The sequence below is a fragment of the Pristiophorus japonicus genome, chromosome X, assembly GCF_044704955.1.
Source record: "Pristiophorus japonicus isolate sPriJap1 chromosome X, sPriJap1.hap1, whole genome shotgun sequence".
Taxonomy (NCBI): Eukaryota; Metazoa; Chordata; class Chondrichthyes; family Pristiophoridae; genus Pristiophorus; species Pristiophorus japonicus.
In genome coordinates, this window is record NC_092010.1 from 23660916 (window position 1) to 23675344 (window position 14429).

At 51.8% G+C, this 14429-nt stretch overlaps 1 protein-coding gene across 2 annotated transcripts in view; it reads right to left on the bottom strand.

The window, feature by feature from the left end:
* LOC139240823 (formin-like protein 3) overlaps positions 1 to 14429 on the bottom strand; it is a 196003-nt gene that overhangs the window by 26569 nt on the left and 155005 nt on the right. For both annotated transcript variants that reach the window (XM_070869307.1, XM_070869306.1), the window contains 3 exons: positions 11314 to 11548; positions 7657 to 7725; positions 4678 to 4758 (listed from right to left, as the gene is read on the bottom strand). In XM_070869307.1, the coding sequence (XP_070725408.1) occupies positions 4678 to 4758; positions 7657 to 7725; positions 11314 to 11548 (385 nt within the window). The remainder of the gene's footprint in view (positions 1 to 4677; positions 4759 to 7656; positions 7726 to 11313; positions 11549 to 14429) is intronic.

Here is a 14429-nt window from a genome sequence, read left to right on the forward strand (position 1 = left end):
AAAGACCATGGAACATTTTGACTGGGATCAGGTTCAGCAACTTCCAGACTCCTTGGGCCGGCCATTTATGTTTCAGTTCTCAAGCTCGTAATGTTGGCACGCGCGTTAACACTTAAACCTACTCGTAGAACAGGGGTTGGCTTTATTGCTGGAATACAAATCCTACAGAATTCATGATATATTCTTACGACATCACAAACAAACACACTCTACAAGATGGCCCCAACTGTCTTAATGTCATTTTCCACATAACCCTTTTTTAAAAAAGATTTTAGTCAAACTATAAATCAAGTGCCCCCTTTAAAAGGGGGCACTAAAACCGACAAATTCACAAATTAAACTTTGGATGTTAAACAATGAAACTTTTTGGAAAATAAACGGTCAAATTAAAATTTAGTTGTCGGGGGTGATGATGCACTCCAGTCCCTCCGGTGGAAGGCCACGAATGTACTGGTGGTAAATTCTGGAAGAACAATATCGGAAAGAAATATGACTCAGACGTGATTTGAACACACAGCCTTCTGATCTGGAGTCTGACACACTACCGTTGCGCCACGAGGTCGCAGATGTTTGCATCCATCACATAACCCTTTTTACTGCATTTATATCAGTAGTTGCAGTGCATCGGTTGTCCACGAGGGGAGCTCTTACAATTCAAAAAATAATCAGCTTCAAAATGCAGGCTGAGAAATTCGACCCGGGCGGTATCGGATTGGCTGCCTGTTAGACACAGAGCCTGATGTTCAGCCCCATTGACTGCCGACCAAGACCAATTTCTAGGCCCCAATCTTGAACACTTGGCACCTGCTGGCCCATTGCTTCAACCTCTTCACTGCAAAAAGACAAAAGCCCCTGCCGTTTTCATCAAGGGTTGGAACCCTGCAGGTAGCAGGCTGTGTGCCGAATTCCCTTGCTCTCCCACAGGCTGCACTTAAATCCTTTTTTTTTTTAAATAAAGCGATGTTAATTGCTCACAGCTATGAGTCGAGCTATTTCCTCCCCCACCACCTCCATCACGATATTCCATTGACCAGAATGCAACAGCAGCAGCTTAAGGTTTGGCAGAACTATCATGGCTTTCAATCAATACTTCTGCACTAAAGGTGTCTCTTTTCAAAGCGAGACGTTTCCCAAGACAGACCCAGCAGAACGGGCTCGGGCTTCCTCTGTTTTCGGCCTGGGTGGGGGTCTAAGGCGCGAGCGTACAATAGGCTTTTGGCTCCAAAGAGAATGCTTTCCAAACAGATTAACCATGCAGTTGAACTTGTCTCGTCAGAAATGTGCTTGGTTTCCACCGGCTGCCAGTAAGAGATGACAAATCGCCAACTGGCAAACTCTGAATGATTTAAATTCGGCCACGGTTATAACCTTGGGAAAAATAAAACGCTCTTGAAAACATTTTACCCAGAAACAGATTTCTAAAAAAACGCCACAGTGGGCAGAAACTCAGACGGTGAATGCCGGAAATCTGAAACAAAACGCAACAATCGGCTTCTCGTGTAACTCAACGTCGCAGGGTAGTCCTCAGGGGAGCTTGGGCACCAAGTAGGAGCAGGAGGGGGTCATTCAGCCTCTTGGGCCTGCTCCGCCATTCAATTAGATCATGGCTGATCTGTACCCTCAACTCCACTTTTCTGCACTATCCCCATATCACTTGATTTCCAAGCTTTGCTCCAGGTCCCTTCATCATTGGCGGTCCCTCGAAGTGAGGGTGACTTGCTTCCACGCCAAAAAGGGATGAGTTCACAGGTGTTCCAATGAAGGACCTAATATTCCAGGTCCCGAACTACATCCTGAAGGGTGGAAGATGCCTGTGCGTGGATTTTTTTTAACGTGGGGTGGCCGTTGCACACCAGCCACCACACGGGCTTGACAGAGTTAGGCCTTGGTCCAGTGGCAAGGGTTAACCAGGACGACTGGAGACCAGCTCTGCTGCACGGACCTAGTGCACACACATATCGCAGTGTGGGTTGGGCCCGTGCTGCCCCTGGGCCCTCGCCTCTTCTGGGCCCCGAACTCTCGCCTCTCCTGGGCCCCGATCACGTCCCTCTACGAACTCTTGATACCTGGTTAACCAACAGAACTCTATCGATCTCGAGTCTTGGAAGCTCCAATTGTCCCCCAGCATCCATAGACGTTTGGGCGAAAGAGATTTCCACTACCCTTTGTGTGATGGTGATGTCTGGAAACACTAAGCTCGAATTTTAAAATTGTGTGCCGTCGCTTTGGATTCCACCACCAGAGGAAATAGTTTCTCTGCGTCTACCCTAACGAATCCGTTGAACGTTTTAAACACCTCTATTATAAGAGCATAAGAAATAGGAGCAGGAGTAGGCCATCTGGCCCCTCGAGCCTGCTCCGTCATTCAATAAGATCATGGCTGATCTGATCTTGGCCTCAACTCCACTTCCCTGCCCGCTCCCCATAACCCTTGACTCCGGTATCATTCAAGAATCTGTCGATCTCCACCTTAAATATACTCAATGACCCAGCCTCCACTGCTCTCTGTGGTAGAGAATTCCAAAGATTCACGAGAGAAGAAATTCCTCCTCATTTTAAATGGGTGACCCCTTCTTCTGAGACTATGCACCCTGGTTCTAGATTCCCCCATGAGGGGAAACATCCTCTCTGCATCCACCCTGTCAAGCCCCCTCAGAATCTCAGATCAGCGATGTTATGCATGTAAACATTGTAACTGTGTAAGACTTGCCACCAGAGGGCGCAACTGTTGGAGGCCCAAGGGTCACCTGCACACCTCGTGCAAGGGAATATAAAAGGTTGTCTGCCATGCTGCTTAGGCACTCGAGTTCTATTAAAGAGACTAAGGTCACATCAGTTTTAGCTCATAGTGCTCAGTCTTGGAGTTCTTCAATAGTTAACAAGCCCCCTCAACCTTCTAGCTAGGAGAATGGAAATCGGTCACAGGTGGTGACCGAAGGTGCAGTTGAAAAGGCAGGGAGTGCCCAGCCGGCCTCTGAAAAAGAGACGCAAAAGGTTAATGTCTCAGGTGGGATTGGACAAAGGTTCTATCCCCGAAACACTAATCTGCCTCCCTACCCCCCACCTTCAGATACTGGCCGACTTGCTGTGCGCTTCCAGCATTTCCTGTGTTTTTTTTTCCAAACCTCCTAAAATGCGCTGATCACAGGCTGAAATGTTGGCAATGGCCTGTCTGCTTTTTTAACACTCAAGTGCAAGAAATAAACAGTTGGGAAGCACATCCTGTTTCGGTCAGTAATGCTACAGAGCACAAGTGAATGGAATGTGATTTTGATAAACTGAGCTTCTATATTTAGACCAAGTTATGTGTTTGTCCAGAAACAACGAATCCTGTGGGGAGGGGGGTGGGGTGAAGGAAAGGGGGAAAATCAGGCAGTTGCAAGACTGTCTCTCTGTCTCTGGAACTTGGGTTTAAATCCGACCTCGACTAGCTGGATGAACAGTCCCTCTCGCGCTGCAAAATATGAGTGGGCCAAAATTGCCCCTTTAGTGCCTCCGGTGGGGGGGGGGGGGGGGCGCGCAATGGCATTTGAGACCAGAGGAAGGGGGCGCAGGGAAATTGCCCCAGAAGCTGAGGGGAGCACTGGCCAGGCAGCGCTGTGCCCTGGGCCACCGCTGACCCCTTTGTGCCTCGTGGTGGAAATGACTCCGCGGGGCACAAGGCTGGCGCGGGCAGATGTCAGCGGGTCGCCCCTTAAAGGGGAGGCCTGTCGCACCCCGGGCCGTCACTTTAATTGGTCGGCTGACTCTTGCATCGGTCTGACAATGGCAGCCCTCACGTTGACCGGCCCGCCATCCTGCAGCCCGGCACTCCGTCTTTGGCACCAGGCCGCTGGCCCGGTCGATCGCATCCCTGGCAGTTGCCACCAAAGGGCCCGCAGAGTGCACAGCGGCCCTCCCTCTTAATTGACTCAGCGCCACGCTCCGCTTCGTTTGAGGGGTGCACAGCCCAAGTCCGCCATTGGGGGAGGACCATCCAGGCTGGGGGATAAAATCCCCGGCCCCGCAAGGTTACCAGCCCCAATCGGGGGGCGAAGGGTCATTTCGGCCCCGAGTTGTCGTTGAGCGCTCTGAACTTTAGCACAACGTCAACGCCAACCAGAACCTGGACACAACCCAGAAACGGGCGACACACGGGTGGGCTGGTGCCAGATACGAGCTCGACGCACAGGCACAGGTTCCCCTCGGACACGAGGGCTCAAACATGCCTCTGGTTCAGCGGAGAGACAGCCGTACTCTTTCATCGAAGCCAAGCAACCGCTGACCCAGAATGCCCAGACCGCTGGCCAAACATGCAAAGGGTCCCTCCCGTCCTGCCCCGCTGCTGTGTTCCACCGTCAGAAGGGCTCGTCGTCTGTTAAGTTCAGAAACTGCCAAGGCCCCCCCCACAGTGCAGGGCATCGCCCAGGTTGGAAAGGTGGTGAGGGAGGTTGAAATAGAGATTAGGGTCCAGTGGCGGTTTGGGCCTCTTCAGGATTGCCTGCACAAGCAAATTAGCAATTAAGCAGGCTTTATTTTGTGGGGACAGGACAATCTCTAAACCTGTACACTTCAAATTTATTACCACACACACTTCATAAAGCAAACTCTAGTGGAGCAGATTGCAGCAGTAGTTAGAATGAGAGGTATCCTCAGTACATTACCCTGCAGAGACTGTGAATAGAAGGCAATACATACCAGATCCAAGCTCTGCAGTTTGAAGCCGTACACAGCTCCTCTTTTACTGCTGTTCATGTAGTTACCAAGTGCCAGAATAATCTGGGGGTTGGGAGGGGGGGGGGAGGGGGGGGAAAGAAAAACACATTATTAGATACGATACAAAAAGAATACAGCCTTCACAAAAGATAGTTGCTCTGCATTAGCTCCACCATCATATCATAGGCAGTCCCTCGGAATCGAGGAAGACTTGCTTCCACTCTTAAAGTGACTCCTTCGGTGGCTAAACAGTCCAATACGAGAGCCACAGTCCCCGTCACAGGTGGGACAGATAGTCATTGAAGGAAAGGGAGGGAGGGACAGGTTTGCCGCACGTTCCTTCCGCTGCCTGCGCTTGATTTCTGCACGCTCTTGGCGACGAGACTCGAGGTGCTCAGCGCCCTCCAGGATGCACTTCCTCCACTTAGGGCGGTCTTTGGTTCGATTGGGGCTGGTAACATTGCGGGCCCAGGGTTTTTTTTTTTATAAATCGCCCGGCCCGGATGTCCCTCCCCCAAGTCCACCATTTGTACAGGCATATTGCAGGCCAGAGGGACTCGCAATACAGCTGCTTGCGGCCGAGTTCCCTTCATCTGTTGGCCCACGGAGGGCCTGCTACTCAATGCACTGCTGGACAGCCAGTTGCGGCCTGCGCAGCGCTGGGATGCTGATGGAGCTGAGATTCAGCGCTGCCCTTCACTACCCTCCAGTGTAAAGACGGCAACTATTAGCAGAGACGGGGCTGCCCCACATTCCACCGAACAAATCAAATGCATTTCCACAATTGTGCTCCTTTAGACAGCTTTTATTTGAGCCCATAATCCAGGCTGACACTCAATGCAGTGCTGAGGGAGCGCTGCACTGTCGGAGGTGCCGTCTTTCGGATGAGACGTTAAACCGAGGCCCCGTCTGCCCCCTCAGGTGGGCGTAAAAGATCCCATGGCAGTATTTCATGGAAGAGTTATCCCCGATGTTCTGGCCAATATTTATCCCTCGTCCAACATCATCGGCATGGATCTGTTGGGACGAATAGCTCGTTTCTATGCTGTAAATACTTTGTAATCACTAAAACGGACGATCTGACCATTATCTCATTGTTTGTGGGAGCTTGCTGTGCGTAAATTGGCTTTCTAGATTACAACAGTGACTACGCTTCAAAAAAGTACTTCATTGGCTGTAAAAAAGCTCTGGGATGTCCAGAGGTCATGAAAGGCGCTACAGAAATGCACGTTCTTTTTTTGATCAGTTCGTCTCTTTTGGGAAGTGCCTGGTCTCCAGTCAACAATTGCCCACCGTGGTGGGATTGGAGTCCCACATCCCGACATGCCACGCTGCAGTGTTGGGCAGCATTCCAGAAAGAGGACCTTGAACAGGACCCTGATTGGGATTCGTAGGCCTCGGCAAAGAGGTTAGTTAAACAACACAAGCACACACTCAAATACAAGCAGGTACGTCAGATACTCTTCTGGAGTTGGACATGATCCCAATTTCATCTCCGATCACAGCAAGCAGATGATTGAAGTGAAAAAAGTTACAAGCGAAGCTCTGGGACACTTACTGCGTTCCCACATGATGTATATAAACTCGCGACATGTTACTGGGACTGATTTGGACCAATTTGCTCGTGTGTTCAGAATTTGTTTTCTTGGAAAGACCATCTTTTCACCACTTCCCACTCCACTCGAAGCAGCAATTGCTTTTTTACTTGTGAATTAGTTTGTGTTTGTTTGAAACATTACTCCCTAAATGTAGTACTTTGAAATATTTCCAAAGCTTCCCGAGGCACCTTGTAAGCGTGCAGATTTGTGAAATGTCTTCAGCTGCCAAGACCCCAAGCTCTGGAATTCCCTCCCTAAAAGCTTTCCGCCCCTCGACCTCTCTCTCCTCCTTTAAGACGCTCCTTAAAGCCTACCTCTTTCCTGTCCTAATGTGGCTCGGTGTCAAATTTTGTTTGACGACGCTCCTGTGGAGGGCCTTGGGACATTTCACCGCGTTAAATAGGCTACATAAATGCAAGTTGTGGTTGTGAAACGGCAGGGTAGGGAAGGATGTCAGAGACTCCTCTGCAGAGAAGCTGGATTCAAAGCAGCTCTCAAACCTAAGGACATGCAGGTATACATACAAGACGGCAATAGTCACCGGAGCTTAATGCAAGTTGTCCTGCGATGGTCTTTACACTGGTGTAATCATGCAAGTATAACTATGAAGGATGAAATTAAACGAGGTCTTCAATTTTGGATCAGAATTTTTTCCCAATCCTTTTCCCAGGAGAACGTGCGCTCAGCCTGCCCAGTGTCAGCTGTGGCTCAGTGGGCAGCACTCTCACCTCTGGGTCAGAAGTTTGTGGGTTCAAGTCCCACCTAAAAAGGACTGGAGCACTTAAATCTAGGCTGACACTCCCAGTGCAGTGCTGAGGGAGCGCTGCACTGTTGGAGGTGCCGTCTTTCGGATGAGACATTAAACCGAGGCCCCATCTGCTCCCTCAGGTGGACGTAAAAGATCCCACGGCACGATATGAAGAGCTTTCCTGGGCATCATTTATCCCTCAGCCAACATCACTAAAACAGATGATCTGGTCATCATCACATTGCTGTTTGTGGGAGGTTGCTGTGCACAAATTGGCTGCCAGGTTTTCCTACTTTACAACAGCGACTACACTTCAAAATGTACTTAATTGTCTCAAATGCACTTTGAAACTGTCCCAAGGTCGTGAAAGGCGCCATAGAAATGCAAGTTTTTCTTTCTCTGCCTAGGCTGGTCAGAACTGACTATGTGGAGCTAGGCAAGTATGACACATGGTAACTGGTCCTCAAACAAACCCCCCCCCCTCCCCCCCGCAGAAATGCCTGGCATCAGCACAGCAGAATCTGCCAACTTGATCTGGGTGAAATCACTCCATGGATACTCTGATATACTGTGCAGATCGTAACCTGATTGGAACTATAACAAAAGCACACTCACCTCCAACATTCTCTTCAACTTCTGTGAGGTCTTAATAGATGCAGAGGCAGCAATTATTGCATTCAGTTGCTGGAAAAAGGTTAGAATGTAAAATATCTTATACATTAGTATCTGAGATTAACATCTGTCTACCAATCTAAAAAACCCGTTGGAAGAGAAGGGGGAGAGGGCGGGGGGGGGGAGGAGGGCGGGGCTGGGGGGGAAAGGAGGGCGGGGCTGGGGGGGAAAGGAGGGCGGGGCTGGGGGGGGAAAGGAGGGCGGGGCTGGGGGGGGAAAGGAGGGCGGGGCTGGGGAGGAAGGGGGCGGGGGGGAAGGGGGAGGGGGAAGGGGGGGAGGGGCGGGGCGGGGGGGAAGAGGCGGGGCGGGGGGAAAGGGGCGGGGCGGGGGGAAGGGGCGGGGCGGGGGGAAGGGGCGGGGCGAAAGGGGCGGGGAAGGGGGGGAAGGGGCGGGGAAGGGGGGGAAGGGGGGGAAGGGGGCGGGGCTGGGGGGAAGGGGGCGGGGCTGGGGGGGAAGGGGGCGGGGCTGGGGGGGAAGGGGGCGGGGCTGGGGGGAAGGGGGCGGGGCTGGGGGGGAAGGGGGCGGGGCTGGGGGGGAAGGGGGCGGGGCTGGGGGGAAGGGGGCGGGGCTGGGGGGAAGGGGGCGGGGCTGGGGGGGAAGGGGGCGGGGCTGGGGGGGAAGGGGGCGGGGCTGGGGGGGAAGGGGGCGGGGCTGGGGGGGAAGGGGGCGGATAGAGGATCATAGAGAGAGGAGGGGCGAAGGGGGCGGGGGGCGGAGAGGGGGCGGGAGGGGCTGAAGGGGGCGGGCGGAAGGGGGGGGGAGAGATCATAGAGAGGAAAGTATTGGGCTGAAGGGGGCGGGGGGAAGGGGGCGGGGGGGGGGAAGGGGGCGGGGGGAAGGGGGCGGGGGGGAGGGGGCGGGGGAAGGGGGCGGGGGGAAGGGGGCGGGGCTGGGGGGAAGGGGGCGGGGCTGGGGGGAAGGGGGCGGGGCTGGGGGGAAGGGGGCGGGGCTGGGGGGAAGGGGGCGGGGCTGGGGGGAAGGGGGCGGGGGGAAGGGGGCGGGGGGAAGGGGGCGGGGGGAAGGGGGCGGGGGGAAGGGGGCGGGGGGAAGGGGGCGGGGGGAAGGGGGCGGGGGGAAGGGGGCGGGGGGAAGGGGGCGGGGCTGGGGGGAAGGGGGCGAGAACAGGGAATTGTACATCCCTGTTTGGAGTAAAAATAAAACGGAGTTATGGCTCAACCGTGGCTAACAAGGGACATTAGGGATAGTGTTCAATCCAAGGAAGAGGCATATAATTTGGCCAGAAAAAGCAGCAAACCTGAGGACTGGGAAAATGTTATAATACAGCAAAGGAGGACAAAGGGTTTAATTCGGAGGGGGAAAATAGAGTATGAGAGGAAGCTTGCTGGGAACATAAAAACTGACTGCAAAAGCTTCTATAGATATGTGAAGAGAAAAAAATTAGTGAAGACGAACGCAAGTCCCTTGCAGTCAGATTCAGGTGAATTTATAATGGGGAACAAAGAAATGGCGGACCAGTTAAACAAATACTTTGGTTCTGTCTTCACGAAGGAAGACACAAATAACCACCTGGAAATACTAGGGGACCGAGGGTCTAGTGAGAAGGAGGAACTGAAGTAAATCCTTTAGGCGGGAAATTGTGTTCGGGAATTTGATGGGGTTCAAGGCCGATAAATCCTCGGGGCTTGAGTCTGCATCCCAGAGTACTTAAGGAAGTGGTCTTCGAAATAGTGGATGCATTGATCATCGTTTCCCAACAGTTTATCGACTCTGGATCAGTTCCTGTGGACTGGAGGGTAGCTAATGTAACACCACTTTTTAAAAAAGGAGGGAGAGAGAAAATGGGTAATTATGGACCGGTTAGCCTGACATCAGTAGTGGGGAAAATGTTGGAATCAATTATTAAAGATGAAATAACAGCGCATTTGGAAAGCAGTGACAGGATCAGTCCAAGTCAGCATGGATTTATGAAGGGGAAATCATGTTTGACAAATCTTCTGGAATTTTTTGAGGATGTAACTTGTAGAGTGGACAAGGGAGAACCAGTGGATGTGGTGTATTTGGACTTTCAAAAGGCTTTTGACAAGGTCCCACATAAGAGATTGGTGTGCAAAATTAAAGCACATGGTATTGGGGGTAATGTACTGACGTGGATAGAGAACTGGTTGGCAGACAGGAAGCAGAGAGTCAGGATAAACGGGTACTTTTCAGAATGGCAGGCAGTGACTAGTGGGGTGCCGCAGGGCTCAGTGCTGGGACCCCAGCTATTTACAATATATATTAATGATTTGGATGAAGGAATTGAGTGTAATGTATCCAAGTTTGCAGACGACACTAAACTGGATGGCGGTGTGAGTTGTGAGGAGGATGCTAAGAGGCTGCAGGGTGACTTGGACAATTTAGGTGCGTGGGCAAATGCATGGCAGATGCAGGATAATGTGGATAAATGTGAGGTTATCCACTTTGGTGGCAAAAACATGAAGGCAGAATATTATCTGAATGGCAGATTAGGAAAAAGGGAGGTGCAACGAGACCTGGGTCACAGTACATCAGTCATTGAAAGTTGGCATGCAGGTACAGCAGGCGGTGAAGAAGGCAAATGGTATGTTGGCTTTTGTAGGTAGGGGTTTTGAGTATAGGAGCAGGGAGGTCTTACTGCAGTTGTACAGGGCCTTGGTGAGGCCTCACCTGGAATATTATATTCAGTTTTGGTCTCCTAATCTGAGGAAGGACCTTCTTGCTATTGAGGGAGTACAGCGAAGGTGCACCAGACTGATTCCTGGGATGGCAGGACTGACATATATGAAGAGAGACTGGATCAACTGGGCCTTTATTCACTGGAGTTTCGAAGAATGAGGGGATCTCATAGAAACATATAAAATTCTGACGGGACTGTACAGGTTAGATGCAGGCAGAATATTCTCGATGTTGGGGGAAGTCCAGAACCAGAGGTCACAGTCTAAAGATAAGTGGTAAGCCATTTTAGGACTGAGATGAGAAGAAACTTCACTCAGAGTTGTTAACTTGTGGAATTCCCTACCACAGAGAGTTGTTGATGCCAGTTCATTGGATATATTCGAGATATGGCCATTACGGCTAAAGGGATCAATGGGTATGGAGAGAAAGCAGGAAAGGGGTACTGAGGTGAATGATCATTCAATAAGATCATGGCTGGTGGTGCAGGCTCGAAGAGCCGAATGGCCTACTCCTGCACCTATTTTCTATGTTTCTATGAAAGGCGGTGGGGAGGGGAGGGGGGGAGAAAGAGAGAGAGAGAGAAAGGGCGCAGTATGGGACGTGTGGGGGTGGTTGGGGAACAACAGTGATAAAGGAGACAGTGCAAGATGGATCGAAAGGACCGAGTCAGCGAGTGATGCTAAGGTTTGGGTCTTGTGTGAAACGAAACTCTTGCCATTTATCTCCAAGTGAAAAATAGATCAGCCACCATCATACAGAGTCGCTAGATCATCCAGTGTCAAAGTCATCAATGCTGAGGGCAAGTGTCATGGGCTAATGCCACCATAGCTGAGATCAGCCAAGCCAGAACAAAGGGTGATTGAGCCTGGAGAAATTGGAGTATCAAACACTGGAAGTCTGACTGCCCCACCCTGTTGCCTCAACTTAAAGATGAAGGAGACCTACCGGATTCAACATCTGAATATTTTCACAGAAGTTCCCGACAAACGTCATGATGGTCATGCGCTGAGAGAGGCGCTCGATTTTGCTGAACTGCAGCATGAAGCGGTCCTCGTTGGATAGGTCGTCGAGGGGTTTGCGCTCCTTCTCGTACTGCTTCAGAAGCTTCACCTCGTTCTCCAAAGGCAGGAAGCGATTCAGACACTCCACAAAGTCGAGGGGCAGTGTCTTCAAATCATACCTACAAGAGGGAAGCCAATGCTTTAGTCCAGTCAACTAAACTCGAATCACAAAACAGTCATCAGAGCCTTTACAACTGAAAATTACTCTTTGGGGTGGGGGAAATGAGGGAGATTATTTTTCACACACATTCCCAGCGAGTCATTTCAAGATTGCCGCAGAGTGCCGCGCGTCTTTTGCCCGGCTTTATCACGCATTACGAAATTATTCCCGGCACGGAATGGCTGCTTGCCGCTATAGCGCGTAATTCATGCCTTGGCATTGTTAAGCTTGCGAATGCGGGCAAAATTGGTGTTGAAAATCTAACACGCACAATTTTGCGGTGGGGGGGGCGGTTTGCAGCATCCTCGCATCACGCAATTATTTCGGCTGGCTTCCCAAGAGCGGCGGGAGTTACCGACTGGACCCAGTTTGCAGTTCGGGCCCCCTGGCCACGTAGCAACATCCTACGAACTGCGAAGGCTTTGACTCGATCAGTGGGTATGCGCCCATTGGCTCAGAATCATGCAGATAAATGTCCGCTGCCGAGGAGCACACACAATGCTTTCATTACCCACAGTGCCGCCCTGGTTTGAAGGGAAAGGAAGATCGGAGGGTTAGGATACACAGTTGCTGCCACTTTTGCGCCGCTCACAAACTACAGCCGAAAACAGGTACCGCAAAGCTCACCGGACACGCCAAGGATGTTCATTGGTCCAGTTGTTCCGTGAATGGATGTCCATCCATCAATCACGCGGTCAGACTCTGCAGTCGATACGTTTGGGGAGCGTTAAACTAAAGATCCCAATAAATTGCTGGTTCAATCCAGAGCCGTGACATCACCTTGCAGTGTGAGGGTGTGGGGTGGGATTCTCCAGCTGCATGCCTCTCTCTTCCAAGGACTTGCGCGTGCCCGGGTGACCCTGGAGCAAGATCACGTGGTGGCCGCCAGCTTGCTTCTCGCACCTCGCGACAGGTGGGCATCGCTGGACATCTATTGATAGCCGAGACCAAATCATATTTTACATTACGCACGCAGGCACTTTTAGGTTGTTTTGAACCAGACGTTTAAGGGAAGGGGACACTTGTCTGGAAGGGGGATCGTTGTTTCGTGGCATTGGAGGCAGGGTGGGGGGGGGGGGCTGGGGGAAGGAGCCAATGCCCTCTCCAGGTTCAAGCAAAATAGGACCAGGCCGATCAGCCAACTGACGATTCGGATCTTCAAGCAGCACTCCAGATGTTTGGATTGAGTGAGGGGGCGGGGCAGGGTCTACCTCACGGTATGACCCCCAAAATATCTTCGGAATTAGTGCTTGAAGCACGATGCACAATGTTGCTTTTCAAAGAGGTCTCCTTGTGGAGGGAGGAGTAAATTCCAACAGTCACAGCAACAGAGTGAGGACAATAAAGACGAGTACCCAGTGCAAGGAAGAAAGACTGCTGCACCAACATGTCACGCTTGCCAAACACCAAAATAAGCCCATGTGTCTTTCCAATTTCCACCCCCCCCCCGCCCCCCGTCCCAAGCACTCTGAAAACAAATGGTCTGGACAACACAAGAGTTCGAGTCTCGTGGTTTTGAAGCTGAAAATTGCTGCTGCCCCCATTAATTGGTGGACAATTAACGCATTTGTAAGACATTCCTTCGTTTGTTTTACAACACTGGCGCTCAACTCACACATTGTAAAATGAGTTAATGTCTCCATTCGAATAATGGGTAAAGGAATGTCCTCAGATTAGATGAATTGTCTGTCTAGCAATATGACCAAGAGTAATGTCTTGGCTTTTATTTCTACCATTCTGCGTGCAGTGAATGTCACCAGCGTGATTTTACACACTGCTTTCCGCTTGCGCCTCATGTGCATGTGGTGCGAGCCAAATGATACCACTCCTGATGCCCTAATGCCAGTAGGAGGTTTGCTGGCAGGCTGGATGATTTCCGGGCTGGTCGGTTGGGATTGCAGTGGCCATAAAAGGAGCGGAGGTGAGCGGCGTGGAGGCCCCGACCTGCGTGAGAACACCGGCGGCAGGTCGGGGCCGTAAAAGGAGCAGCGTGGAGGCATACGACTTCAGGGAGCAGTGCGAGCTGGCGCAGGAGGTCGACGGCAGCGAAGAGTGACGTCATTAAGGTCCAGGTCGGTGATTGGAACGTGGGCAGGTACAGCAGGAGCGGCGAGAGACTGTGGAGGGATGTGATTGGGGCCAGGGGCAGCACGGACCTGCCCACATATGTGTGCGCACTAGGTCCGTGCAGCAGAGCTGATCTCCAGTTGTCTTGGTTAACCCTTGCCACTGGACCAAGACCTAGCTCTGTCAGGCCCGTGTGGTGGCTGGTATGCAACGGCCACCCCACGTTAAAAAAAATCCACGCACAGGCATCTTCCACCCTTCAAGATGAAGTTCGGGTCCTTCATTCGAAACACCTGTGAATTCATCCTTTTTTGGTGTGGAAGCAAATCATCCTCGTTTCGAGGGACTGCTGATGATGGTGGGACGAGAGCTCCAAGGGGCCGGTATCAAAAGGAGTCAGCTGCATCTCACACAGCTCGAGCAGCGTGGTCCTGCCTGCCTTCTGGCACATCGGCCCTCACTGCTGCAAAAGTGCTTGATGGTGTGGATTTGGCACCATGGCGAAAACGTCGACCATCACATGCAAGCTCCAGCTGAAGGCTCACTTCCTTACCAGGACCAATTATCGGCTGGAGAGCACAGATCTGGGCATCGTCAAGATCTGCGAATCCCCCGGTTGTGCAACTGTTTTTCCAAGCGAGTTGGAACTGGCAGAGTGCATCTTGGTGTCGAGGGATGCCCCCACTGTGTCAATGAGCTGTGCCCATGAGGTCTCCACTGCAGATGCCAATGGTGTGTGCCACATGCTCCGTGGCAGACTGCAGTGCAACCAA